General features: G+C 40.1%; 1 protein-coding gene across 1 annotated transcript in view; it reads left to right on the top strand.

The window, feature by feature from the left end:
• Positions 1-1095: 1095 nt before the first annotated feature.
• The window catches only part of LOC143416103 (protein NLRC3-like), a 19169-nt gene continuing 6139 nt past the window's right edge, over positions 1096-14125 (top strand). Inside the window, exons 1-6 of the mRNA XM_076881483.1 lie at positions 1096-1381; positions 1533-3330; positions 4525-4698; positions 4912-5085; positions 5263-5436; positions 10751-10924. Coding sequence (XP_076737598.1) covers positions 1096-1381; positions 1533-3330; positions 4525-4698; positions 4912-5085; positions 5263-5436; positions 10751-10924 — 2780 coding nt within the window. The remainder of the gene's footprint in view (positions 1382-1532; positions 3331-4524; positions 4699-4911; positions 5086-5262; positions 5437-10750; positions 10925-14125) is intronic.

Below are 14125 nucleotides of genomic sequence, written 5' to 3' on the forward strand. Positions count from 1 at the left end.
CTGTAGAGCCTCTCAAGTTGGTGACAGCAGCAGTGGAAGTTCACGTGTAAACCAGAGCAGCAAATCAGGTCCAAATGTGTTGTTCACAGTGAGTGGGATCATCATTGGCTGCTATGTTAACCTCCTGCAGCAGGATGTGTTTGGTCAGAGAATGGATAGATCACGAAGTCATTGTTGAGTTTAGGGAGACAGTAGACAGTTGGAGGAGGTTCAGCCAGTTGACACACAGTAGATAAAATAACTGATTTATTCATCTGAGAAAAGTCACAGAGTTGTGTCTTGATGCTCAATCATCCAGGTACGTAAATCCCAAAAAGCTTGATTCTGTTCATCTGGATGTTTTCAGTGGGAGAAACGTTTCATCATCATCAGGTGACTTCTTCAGTCTCAGCTGACTGCAGGTTTCAATCTCATAAACAGGACATTTGTATGACTGAAACCAACCCACTGAAGGAACAATGGGCTGGGAGGTCAGTTCATTGATCATTGGTACGCATATTGTCAGGACCATTGATCAATGGTTGTTGATCAATGGTCATGAGTCCAGTTCACAGAGAGCTGGGGAATGGCTGCAATCACAGCATGTAAGATGGTGACAAATGTACCCTTAGGCCCCTCCTCCATTCAGAGATGGTCTTTCCTTTTCACATAAATGGCCTCCTTGACTCCGCCCTCAAACCAGCGTTCACATTTACTTAGGGCCTTCTTGATGTGAAGTTCTTCTGCTTCGCTGGCTGCTGTGTCTGTGGGGATGGTGTTTGTTCTGTGTTGTAGTGTCCTGATGACGCCCAGTTTGTGCTCCAGTGGATGATGAGAGTCAAACCTTAAATACTGATCTGTATGCGTAAACAGAGTGAACCTTTAAGACCAGTTGTCTGTACGATCAACTCAGTCACCTGAAACATCTCCAAGTTTCTGGCTTTGATCATCAACCTGTTGGTAGTTCAGCTCTGAACACCAGTGAAATGTTTCTCCCACTGAAATCGCTGCATTCATATGAACAGCATCAACGTTTTGGGATCATGGAATTGTGGACAAAGTCTCAGTTAATCAGATAAAGTCAAACCTATAATTGGTAAAGAGGTCGTGGATGATATGCCCCTTGATCGTAAAGAAGTGGATGTTGTGTGGACTAAAGTTCAGAGTGGTGGGTCATTCATAAATATTCTGTTCCAGCTGCTGGAGGACAACATCATCACTTTTGTGAAGAACGAGCTGAAGAAGATCCAGAAGGCTCTGAATCCAAATAAGCCCCAGTGCTTGGAGTTTCAGAGGGAGGATGATGAGCAGAGGAGAAACAGCAGAGAGGCATTTGTGAAGATCACAGTGGACTTCCTGAGGAGAATGAAGCAGGAGGAGCTGGCTGACCGTCTGCAGAGACGTAAGAGGATTTATCTAAAGATTTAAGCTGCTGGATAAATGAGAGACTTGTGGCACCACTGTGTTCAGTCATTTCTCAGTGGGTCAGAAATTGTCATCAGCATTTTGTAAAATATGATTGTTAAAGTTGTATTTTTATTATTATTATTCAGAACTTCCAGCTGCTGTTTGTCATCGTAAACTTAAGTCTAAGCTGAAGAAGAAGTTCCAGTGTGTGTTTGAGGGCATCGCTAAAGCAGGAAACCCGACCCTCCTGAATCAGATCTACACAGAGCTCTACATCACAGAGGGAGGGACTGCAGAGGTCAATGATGAACATGAGGTCAGACAGATTGAAACAGCATCCAGGAAACCAGACAGACCAGAAACAACCATCAGACAAGAAGACATCTTTAAAGCCTCACCTGGAAGAGACGAACCAATCAGAACAGTGCTGACAAAGGGAGTGGCTGGCATTGGGAAAACAGTCTTAACACAGAAATACAGCCTGGACTGGGCTGAAGACAAAGCCAACCAGGACATCCAGTTCATATTTCCATTCACTTTCAGAGAGCTGAATGTGCTGAAAGAGGAAAAGTTCAGCTTGGTGGGACTTGTTCATCACTTCTTTACTGAAACCAAAGAAGCAGGAATCTGCAGCTTTGAAGACTTCCAGGTTGTGTTCATCTTTGATGGTCTGGATGAGTGTCGACTTCCTCTGGACTTCCACAAAACTACAATCCTAACTGACCCTAGAAAGTCCACCTCAGTGGATGTGCTGCTGATAAACCTCATCAAGGGGAAACTGCTTCCCTCTGCTCGCCTCTGGATAACCACACGACCTGCAGCAGCCAATCAGATCCCTCCTGACTGTGTTGGCATGGTGACAGAGGTCAGAGGGTTCACTGACCCACAGAAGGAGGAGTACTTCAGGAAGAGATTCAGAGATGAGGAGCAGGCCAGCAGGATCATCTCCCACATCAAGACATCACGAAGCCTCCACATCATGTGCCACATCCCAGTCTTCTGCTGGATCACTGCTACAGTTCTGGAGGATGTGCTGGAAACCAGAGAGGGAGGACAGCTGCCCAAGACCCTGACTGAGATGTACATCCACTTCCTGGTGGTTCAGGCCAAAGTGAAGAAGGTCAAGTATGATGGAGGAGCTGAGACGGATGCACACTGGAGTCCAGAGAGCAGGAAGATGATGGAGTCTCTGGGAAAACTGGCTTTTGTTCAGCTGCAGAAAGGAAACCTGATCTTCTATGAATCAGACCTGACAGAGTGTGGCATCGATATCAGAGCAGCCTCAGTGTACTCAGGAGTGTTCACACAGATCTTTAAAGAGGAGAGAGGACTGTACCAGGACAAGGTGTTCTGCTTCATCCATCTGAGTGTTCAGGAGTTTCTGGCTGCTCTTCATGTCCATCTGACCTTCATCAACTCTGGACTCAATCTGCTGGAAGAACAACAAACAACATCCAAGAAGTCTGAAACAGTATATTCTGCAAAGAAACACTTCTACCAGAGTGCTGTGAACAAGGCCTTGCAGAGTCCAAATGGACACCTGGACTTGTTCCTCCGCTTCCTCCTGGGTCTTTCACTGCAGACCAATCAGACTCTCTTACGAGCCCTGATGACACAGACAGGAAGTAACTCACAGACCAATCAGGAAACAGTCCAGTACATCAAGAAGAAGCTCAGTGAGAATCTGTCTGCAGAGAAAAGCATCAATCTGATCCACTGTCTGAATGAACTGAATGATCGTTCTCTAGTGGAGGAGATCCAACAATACAGGACTTCAGGAAGTCTCTCCACAGGTAAACTGTCTCCTGCTCAGTGCTCAGCTCTGACCTTCATCTTACTGTCATCAGAAGAAGATCTGGATGAGTTTGACTTCAAGAAATACTCTGCTTCAGAGGAGGCTCTTCTGAGAATGCTGCCAGTGGTCAAAGCCTCCAACAAAGCTCTGTGAGTAAACATGTTGTCATCGCTTCATTGTTAAAATCATGGGAAATAAATCAGAAATGCTGGGTTCAAAGAGCACTGTAACATTTTTTTTTAAATAGTGAATTAAATGATCATCAGTCACTCAGTAAATATATGGTAGTTTTAATGTTTCACTCCAGCATTTCTAAAACACACTTTGTTCTGTAACTCTTATCAAAGGACAATCCAGACCCAGCCTATAAGAACATGAGCTCTGATGCTTCAGCCCCTCTGACAGGTTTATTATCCTCAGCTTGTTCATTTGTCTCCAACTCCAGGAGTTTGGTTGTTTTATTCTAAAGCACAAACTTCACCTGCCAGACTTCACCTACATCTTTTTCTGATGTTCGTAATTTAAGTTCAAGTTTGTATCTCACTTTCAGTGCACACCCTCCCTTTTTAAATATAAATCTCTGCTGTGCTGTCATGTTTTCATCCTGTATGGAGGGAGAAACTCGGTCTTCATTACTGAAATTGCCTCTAAGGTCGTGTTTCTTGTCAGTAACCATATGTAACTGTAAGGCTTCCATAACCAGTGTTATCACAGAATTACAGTGGGTTCACTCTGGGTCCTCTACAGTTTCTTCCCACTGTCCACAGACATGCAGTTAGGTTACCTGGTGATCTAAACTTCATGCAGGTGTGAGTGAGAGTGGTTGTCTGTCCCTCTGTGGGCTTAGTGGAAGAGACTGGATGGATCTCTGCTTTGTCTTTGATATATCCTGACAGCAAACATTCTCCATGAAGTCTGCATTTCAGCTCATCTCCTTTATACACACCTTTAACAGGAAGAGTTTTATACAGCTAGTGTTTAAAATCAAGTGTTATTCACAATACACAGGTAATGAGCATGATTATTGAATTACTAAAATTTTCTAAAATAATTGTTTTAGTTAATATTGTATGACAGTGTACACAGAATTATTAGCTCAGTAGGCAGAGTGGTCGCCCCATGATCATAAGGTCAGGGGTCGAATCCACCGAATAGTTACCTTGTGGTACCCCTGAGCAAGGTACCATCAAGGTACCAATCATGTGCACTGGACTGGTAGCACTCATAGTCTCATAGGTTTAAATAAATTTTAAAAAAAAAGGGTTCAACATATAAACAAATTTAATTTGATCACATATATTGTTTGTTTTTTTTTGTTTTTGTTTTTTTCCTTTCTCTCACAGACTGAGCAGCTGTAACGTCTCAGAGAAAGGCTGTGAAAATTTGTTGTCAGTGGTCAGCTCCCAGTCCTGTAGTCTGAGAGAGCTGGACCTGAGTACCAACAGCCTGAAGGCTTCAGCAGTAAAGCTTCTGTCTGCTGCAGTGGAGAGTCCACATGCCAAACTGAATGTTCTGAGGTCAGATCAATTTGTATTATGTTTAGTTCTGTTTGTTTATGTGTTTGATGTTTGTTTTTGTTTATATCTTTATCCAGTTATCCTTGTTTCATAGCATTTTTATTCATTTCAAAGTTAAAGTGAAGTTTTACTAACCTGCTCAGCACAAGACAATAAGCTATTGCACCTTGATTACACTTTAACAACAATCTGTATTCATGTTTTTATCTTCAGACTTAACATCTGTGAACTCTCAGAGGAAAACTGTGAAGCTCTGTCCTCAGTTCTCAGCTCGCAGTCCTCTAGTCTGACAGAGCTGGACCTGAGTATCAGAATGCTACAGGATTCAGGAGTGAAGCTTCTGTCTGCTGGACTACAAAGTTTAAACTGTAAACTGAATACTCTGAGGTCAGATCAGGGAACAGTTTGTTTTTAGAATTCTTAATTAAAGTTCATCCATATGATGTTGTATCTTAGTATGTTTATGTTTCCTTTAAAAAATAGAAAGTCAACATTTAATGTTGTGAAATGTATTAACAAACTCTACATGAGTACTTGTTTTATAGATTGTCTTTTATTTTTCAGACTGAGTGGCTGTAACCTGTCAGAGAGAAGCTGTGAAGCTCTGTCCTCAGTCCTCAGCTCCCAGTCCTCCAGTCTGAGAGAGCTGGACCTGAGTAACTCTGACCTGCAGGATTCAGGAGTGAAGCTTCTGTCCGCTGGACTAAAGAGTTCACAGTGTGCAGTGGAAACTCTCAGGTCAGGATTCAAACTTTTCCACAGATGATCATTTGAAATGTGAATTATATTATTGTATAAACAGGTAACTTTTACAGCTGTCAAGTGAACTTTTATTCACATTTGAGTGGATAATTGGACTCTGAATTACTAAAAGTTGTTATAGTCATGTCTTTGTTTATTTAAAAAAATACTTCATGCACTGCCTAATTTAAAGATTTAGGCTCCTTTGTGCCCATAATATATATATTTGATTTCTTTGTGAATGAAATTAGGAGGATATTGGCGACTGCTGATTGGCTCGCTGTTTGTTTTTTATTCACAGTACTTAATTTTAAAGGCTGATTTCTCAAAATGAGATGTTTATCTTTTCTTCTACAACACGTGGAGCCACCAAATCTTCTTGCTTGATTTATTCATTACAGTTTGATTTAAAGAATATTAGACTCGTAACATAATAAATATATTTATTTCACTTCTTCTTGAGAGAAAGAAAGGGATGACTGGGTGAGCTCCAGTGGTTCATCCCAGCAGAGAGAGCGGCACACTGGGCTGCAAATGATCACAGTAGTAATGGCCATAGTTTGATAAAACAGGCAGTCTTACCCTGTAGATAATACAGGGTTCTGGTGCCGATGTGGGGGAGGGGAGTCGCCCGGTACTAACTACATACTACTAACTACCTCATCCAGATGTCTTCCCTACTAAACCTGATAAGAAGTAACTGCAGTAGCCTTATAGGTCAAATCAGTTTCACCTGTTAAAGTTAGCTCCACTATTAATTAGGGGTGGGGGAAAAAATCAATACTGTGTAGTATCGTGATATTTTGTTTGCTAATAATGTATCGATACAGGGACAGCAGAAATCGATATTTTGTTACAAACAATTTTTTCTCTGAAGTCAACATGCTCTGGAGTCAGAGCATGTTGACTTCAGAGCATGTTGATCCTTTTTCTGAGCAAGAATCCTGACATTCCTTCACTGTCCAAATGTGTTTAACTTTTTTTTGGCAGCAATAAACATGACAGTTTACTTATTTTAATTTAAGACATGTTTAATTTTAATTAAGTTTGAAACTTTTTTATTTAATGTAAAATTATATATATTTTAAATTTACTTTCAAATTCTTCAGTTGCTGAAGGGGCTGCATAGTTTTCATAAATTGCATAGTTCAGAATAGCTATAATTGTACCAGATGGTTGCATTCAGTTAAGTTGGACTAGACTGTAATACAAACCGTTCAGTTTGTCAACAATAAAACTGACTGAAATGAGAGAAAGACTGAGTGTGAGACTTTGATATTAGATAAAATGAATATTGATAAAGTTTACCTTTATGTGCAGAATTTAAATATCGCAAAATATTTTAAAAAATTGCAATAATATCGTATCGTGCGTTAAGTATTGTGATAATATCGTATCGCGAGTTGTATGGTGATTCCCACCTCTACTATTAATGGTGTCACTTGTTATTTCTGGGATGTGTTTAGTAGCCTGAACAGCTGCTTAAAGGAAAGTAATTAAATAATAAAAATAACCTAAGTCCGGGGGAACCTTCAAGAGCTGTTTGCACAAAGAATAATGCTCAGACTTTGAGGTTTTATCGTTTTACACAAGGTTTAAAAATGAATGTCCACAATTGAATTGCAGAAATTGTTATTGAGCTAATACTGATGTAGTTGTTATCTTTGGTAAGGAGAGGTTGGAGGAAGGATGAGCACAGTCAGGCCTAAAGATGCTCTTAATAATAATAATGGATTGCATTTATATAGCGCTTTTCGAGACCCTCAAAGACCCTTTACAATCCCACTACAGGGAGTGCAGAATTATTAGGCAAGTTGTATTTTTGAGGAATAATTTTATTATTGAACAACAACCATGTTCTCAATGAACCCAAAAAACTCATTAATATCAAAGCTGAATGTTTGTGGAAGTAGTTTTTAGTTTGTTTTTAGTTTTAGCTATTTTAGGGGGATATCTGTGTGTGCAGGTGACTATTACTGTGCAGAATTATTAGGCAACTTAACAAAAAACAAATATATACCCATTTCATTTATTTATTTTTACCAGTGACACCAATATAACATCTCCACATTCACAAATATACATTTCTGACATTCAAAAACAAAACAAAAACAAATCAGCGACCAATATAGCCACCTTTCTTTGCAAGGACACTCAAAAGCCTGCCATCCATGGATTCTGTCAGTGTTTTGATCTGTTCACCATCAACATTGCGTGCAGCAGCAACCACAGCCTCCCAGACACTGTTCAGAGAGGTGTACTGTTTTCCCTCCTTGTAAATCTCACATTTGATGATGGACCACAGGTTCTCAATGGGGTTCAGATCAGGTGAACAAGGAGGCCATGTCATTAGTTTTTCTTCTTTTATACCCTTTCTTGCCAGCCACGCTGTGGAGTACTTGGACGCGTGTGATGGAGCATTGTCCTGCATGAAAATCATGTTTTTCTTGAAGGATGCAGACTTCTTCCTGTACCACTGCTTGAAGAAGGTGTCTTCCAGAAACTGGCAGTAGGACTGGGAGTTGAGCTTGACTCCATCCTCAACCCGAAAAGGCCCCACAAGCTCATCTTTGATGATACCAGCCCAAACCAGTACTCCACCTCCACCTTGCTGGCGTCTGAGTTGGACTGGAGCTCTCTGCCCTTTACCAATCCAGCCACGGGCCCATCCATCTGGCCCATCAAGACTCACTCTCATTTCATCAGTCCATAAAACCTTAGAAAAACCAGTCTTGAGATATTTCTTGGCCCAGTCTTGACGTTTCAGCTTGTGTGTCTTGTTCAGTGGTGATCGTCTTTCAGCCTTTCTTACCTTGGCCATGTCTCTGAGTATTGCACACCTTGTGCTTTTGGGCACTCCAGTGATGTTGCAGCTCCAAAATATGGCCAAACTGGTGGCAAGTGGCATCTTGGCAGCTGCACGCTTGACTTTTCTCAGTTCATGGGCAGTTATTTTGTGCCTTGGTTTTTCCACACGCTTCTTGCGACCCTGTTGACTATTTTGAATGAAACGCTTGATTGTTCGATGATCACGCTTCAGAAGCTTTGCAATTTTGAGACTGCTGCATCCCTCTGCAAGATATCTCACTGTTTTTGACTTTTCTGAGCCTGTCAAGTCCTTCTTTTGACCCATTTTGCCAAAGGAAAGGACGTTACCTAATAATTATGCACACCTGATATAGGGTGTTGATGTCATTAGACCACACCCCTTCTCATTACAGAGATGCACATCACCTAATATGCTTAATTGGTAGTAGGCTTTCGAGCCTATACAGCTTGGAGTAAGACAACATGCATGAAGAGGATGATGTGGACAAAATACTCCTTTGCCTAATAATTCTGCACTCCCTGTATTCATTCACTCTCACATTCACACACTGGTGGAGGTAAGCTACAGTTGTAGTGGTAGGTTAGGTTTTGCCCAAGGACAAAATGACCAAGACAGAGAGAGCTGGCTCATCAGACAGACAAGCTCATCTTGTAACCTACTGGTTCGCTGGTCAGCACACCAGCTGACTAGCGAACCGGCTAACTAGCACACCAGCTAACTAGCACACCGGCTAAATAGCAAATCAGCTAACTAGCAGACCAGCTAACGGCAGCCACAAGCTGAAGGACGATTAAATGTAGTGGAGATATCAGAGATGACACTGGTGTGTCCGATTCACTCTTTAGCACTCTGGTCACTCCGGTGTGTCAGCCAGAACACCACTGAAGGCCAAATGATCCCAGCATGTGGAATAAAGAGCTTAAGGTTTGGTTTGAGACACTTTATTCTTTCACTGATTGATTCTTGCGGCTGTGATCATGTGTGTGGTTTCTTACAAAAAGGAAGTACACAATACAAATACATGACAAATAAGATGAATAGATAAGTTACATATCCAGTTATATGTACGTACATCAGTATAGCTAATATAGCCATATATAAGGACAACGATCACAGTACTATAATGCAGTAATGTTAAACACAAAGGTGTATATCTACATAAATCTGTCCTATCAGTGATCAGGGTACTGTAGTATACTTCCACTACATAAACTATAGAAACTAAACGACATTAGTGTGACTTTAAGTTACCATCAGTACAGACGAACTGATGGTAGTTGTACAAAATAAAGGCATTGCAATTATTGTGAAGGGCTTCCGGTTAAACTAAGATCAGCTGATTACCTCATAACAAATTGTTTGCTATAGAACGCAGCTCCCACTCTTCATTAATATCATGTACTGTAACTCCCAAGTAACCATGGTTACCCAGCCACGCCCAGTAGTCTCCAGAGAGACCAACAGCTGGTGCACGTTGTAACGCCGTGGCTTTCATAGTCTCTCCTTTTTCTACAGCTCATGTGTTCTTCTTGTGATGGTGCGTCTTGAGGGAGGCTCATACATGCCGTCATTTGTTGATCCTAAGAACGTTCCTCAGACCGACTTCTTCAACAACACTAATCAGCCTGCAGTTTGTAGCTACTCACTTCACTGTGGTGTTTGTTAGCTTGTCTTTCTTTGGTTTTATCCTGACTCCTCCCACAAGCTGATCCTACGTAGTCTGCCCAAGCCTCCCACCTCTGTTTGTTTGGGTGGTTTGTTTGCTGCCATCAACAGCGTGTAATGCATTTAAGTGATACTTCAGACATGAAGTACTGCGACAATAAAAAACTCAACTTTGCTTAAAAATAACTTTAGTTGTATCAACACTGCCCTCTGGAATAATTAGACTTTGGTGACAAACTGATGTGATCTCCATGTTTCCTTTGTTGGACTGTGGGCGAGTGTCAGAACTGAATGTACTGAGTAACATGTGGAGTTTAAATATGTGTCAGTTCCAGTTTTAGAGCTCTAAAGTGCAGCTATCATGTTAGGAATATGTTAGGAATAGACAGGAACACTGAGCACACTGAGGTCAAATCTTTATTTATCCAGTTCATCTGTAGGCTGAGCTCAGTCCATCCATTTAGTGAAATGATGTTTAAAGGTCTCCTTGTTCTGTGAGCGTGCACAGATCCTGAAGCAGAAAGCCTGGGTTAACAGAGAAATGATCATCACTGTGATGATGCTCACCATCTCTGACTGGGATTTGAGGTTTTGTCAAAGCAGCAAAGAAAGCCTGGCTATGTTGGACTGGGTGTGGAAGCAGCTCCCAGTTTGAGTTCAGGAGACAGACACCCTCTCTACTTTGACGATCAGCTTCAAACTTTCCTTTTTGATAAAACTTATAGTTAGAGCTGGATCAGGTGACCCTGAACCATCACTTAGTTATGCTGCTATAGAGATGGATAACAGATGGATTGTTGTTTTGTGTGTCTGCAGTCTGTCAGGCTGTCTGATCACAGAGGAAGGCTGTACTTCTCTGGCCTCAGCTCTGACCTCCAACCCCTCCCATCTGAGAGAGCTGGACCTGAGCTACAATCATCCAGGTTACTCAGCAATGAAGCTTCTGTCGGCTGGACTGAAGGATCCAGGCTGGAGACTGGACACTCTCAGGTATGGAGAGAATGTCTGATATAGGAGGAAGAGCTGGAATCATTTCCTGTGTCTTTCACTCACTTCCTGTTTGTTTCCTGCAGATGAGACATGAACAATCACACATGCAGGAATATTTTCAGGGACAGACACACTAGTCTAGCTGGATAGTACATGGATATTTATGTAGGGGGTCTTCAAGGAGTCTGTTTGCAGGAACATTAATGATAACTGATAAGTCATGTTGAGAGTTTCATTAAAAGTAGACTTACAGTTAGGTAATATTTGGACAGAGACAACATTTTGTAACTTTAGATACAAGTATCAGCCATGTGTGTGTTTCCCATGCTGTATGTCCACAGTCACAGTGACAGTCAGTGACACTGACAGAAGGATGAAACAAGGCTGTGAATCATTTCAGTCTGTGTGTGTGACAAAGAGGCAGACAGGAGCAGCTAACATTTGGAAATGGAAGCTTACTGGAAACACTACATTCACGGCTGAATTCACAATAGATTTGTTCTCAAGTGCACATTTAGCAGCTAATGCTAATACTGTTTTCCCTTTGCTTTCTACAGCAGCTATTGCTAAGTAGGCCACTTTGCTCCGCTAAGGATTTGTGTGACCATGATGGAGATTCTGATAAGCTAATGCTGCTAAGCTAATGCTGTTTATGGGCCCTGTTAGAATCAATATTTCATTCTCATTCTGTTGTTTGAGAACAATATTAACGTTTCACATCATTATAACACAAGAGAAAAGGGTATTGGCATTAGCTACTAGTGCTTATTCACCTCAAATTACCTTTAGCTGCTAATGGCAGCCTACTTAGCATTAACTCCTCACTAATATTATGCTAATTTACATCAAATTAGCATTAACTGCTCATATTGTTATAAGGAAAGAGAAAACGGTATTAGCATTTGCTGCTAATAATTATTCACCCCTAATTAGAATAAGCCGCTAAAAGCAGCCAACTTAGCATTAATTCCTCACTTTGTTGTTACCCAACGGAAAAGAGTATTAGTATTAGCTACTATCATTTTTAATAAGTAAGAGAAAACAGTATTAGCAGTAGCGCATAATGCTAATTCACGTCAACGTAGTATTAGTTAATAATGGCAGCCTACTTAGCATTAACTGCTCACTAATATAATGCTAATTCGCATCAAATTAGCATTAGCTGCTCAAGTTGTTATAAGGAAAAAGAGAAAACGGTATTAGTATTAGCTGCTAATAATTATTCACCCCTAATTAGAGTTAGCCCCTAATGGCAGTCTACTTAGCATTAACTCCTGACATTGTTATAATGCAGGGGAAAAGAGTTACCATTATCGGATAATGCTAATTCTCATCAAATTAGCATTAGTTAATAACGGTAGACTTCATATCATTAGCTGCTGTCATTCTTACAAAGCAAACAGTATGAGCATTAGCTGTTAATCCTTTTTCATCTAAAATTAGAATTAGCCACTAATGGCGTATTGTTAAAAAGTAAGAAAAAACATTGTTAGCATAAGCGGATAATGCTAATTCATCTCAAATTAGTATTAGCTAATAATAGCACCTGCTTAGCATTGGCTGGTCACATTGTTATAAGGCAAGAAAATATGGTATTAGCATTAGCTGCCAATTTCTATTTACCTAAAATTAGCATTAGCCACTAATGGTAGCCTATAGCAAAAACTTCTTAATGCTAAATAAAGTTAATTAATGCTAAGTAGGTTTAACTGAAATTAAAGTAGTGTTAGCATTAGCTGCTGATATTGTTAAAAGGTAAGATAAAACATTGCTAGCAGCAGCGGATAATGCTAACACACATAATAATTAGCATTACCTAATAATGGCAGCCTTCTTAGCATTAGCTGCTCATATTGTTATAATGCAAGGGAAAAGAGTTGGCAAAAACAGTGTTAGCATTAGTGGATAATGCTAATTCACCTAAATTAGCATTAGCTAATAATGGCTACGTACTTAGCATTACCTACTAATATTGATATAAAGCAAGAAAATATGGTATTAGCATTAGCTTCTAATGCTTTCTCATCTAAAATTAGAATTAGCCACTAATGGCATCCTATTTAGCATTAACTCTTCACATCGCAAGGGAAAAATTAGAATTCAATAATATTTATTCACCCCTAATTAGAATTAGCCACTAATGGCAGCATACTTAGCGTTAACTCCTCACATCGTTGTAATGCAAATGAGGCTAACTTGCATTAAATTAGACTGCTGTTATTAGCTAATGCTATTTAGCAGTAGCTGCTCACATTGTTATAAAGCAAAGGAAAACGATATGAGCATTAGGTTCTAATGCGTATTTGCCTTAAATTAGACGTAGGTGCTAATGGCAGCCTACTTAGCATTAGCAGCTCAATGTTATAATGCTAGGAAAAAGAGTGTTAGCATTAGCCGTTCACATTGTTATAAAGTTAAGGGAAATAGTGTTAGCATTAGCTACTCACATTTTTAAAAAAAGTAAGTGTTAGCATTAGTGCATAATGCTAATTCATGTCAAATTAGCATTAGTTAATAACGGCAGCCTATTTAGCATTAGCAGATAATGTTGACCTTGGCCCACTGGAAAAGTTCAGAACTAAAGATTTAGGAGTGTTTCTCGATAGCTCTTTCTCGTTTGAGAAACAAATGAATTCTGTTATTAAAACCAGCTGTAAGGTTTATATTGTTGATTGATGCTTAGAAATATTTACTCATATATGCTTAGAGTTGTATAATCGATTGCATAATGATAGAGGTTTGATCCTGAGTAGTCTGTAAAGACTCTGTGTGCCTTCCAGAGTGCTCTGGCATGCACACACCACTTGGGGCCATGAGAGAGGTCGTACCCTCTCTTACTGATTTATGGTGTAGGACAGGGGTCTCAAACTCAATTTAGCTGGGGGCCGCTGCAGGCAGAGTCTGGGTGAGGCTGGGCCGCATTAGGTTTTCCACAAGAAAGACATGGTTAAAAAATTCCAATCTTCTCAAATCTCTTTATTTTTATTTTTTAACACAAAATATGAAAAATGAATAAACAAATTAAGAATTAATAAGAAAATAAATCAATCTGTAATACATAAATAAAATAATAATAAGATATTTTTAGTCAGTGAACTTGTGTTTTTTTCAGTCTTCTATATCTGCTGTATTTAGATTGAAATGTCTGTATTAACAGTTCTATAACCTTCTTCTGAACATGAATGGAACACTGGAGAAAAT

Source organism: Maylandia zebra, unplaced genomic scaffold (genome assembly GCF_041146795.1).
Source record: "Maylandia zebra isolate NMK-2024a unplaced genomic scaffold, Mzebra_GT3a scaffold11, whole genome shotgun sequence".
NCBI lineage: Eukaryota > Metazoa > Chordata > Actinopteri > Cichliformes > Cichlidae > Maylandia > Maylandia zebra.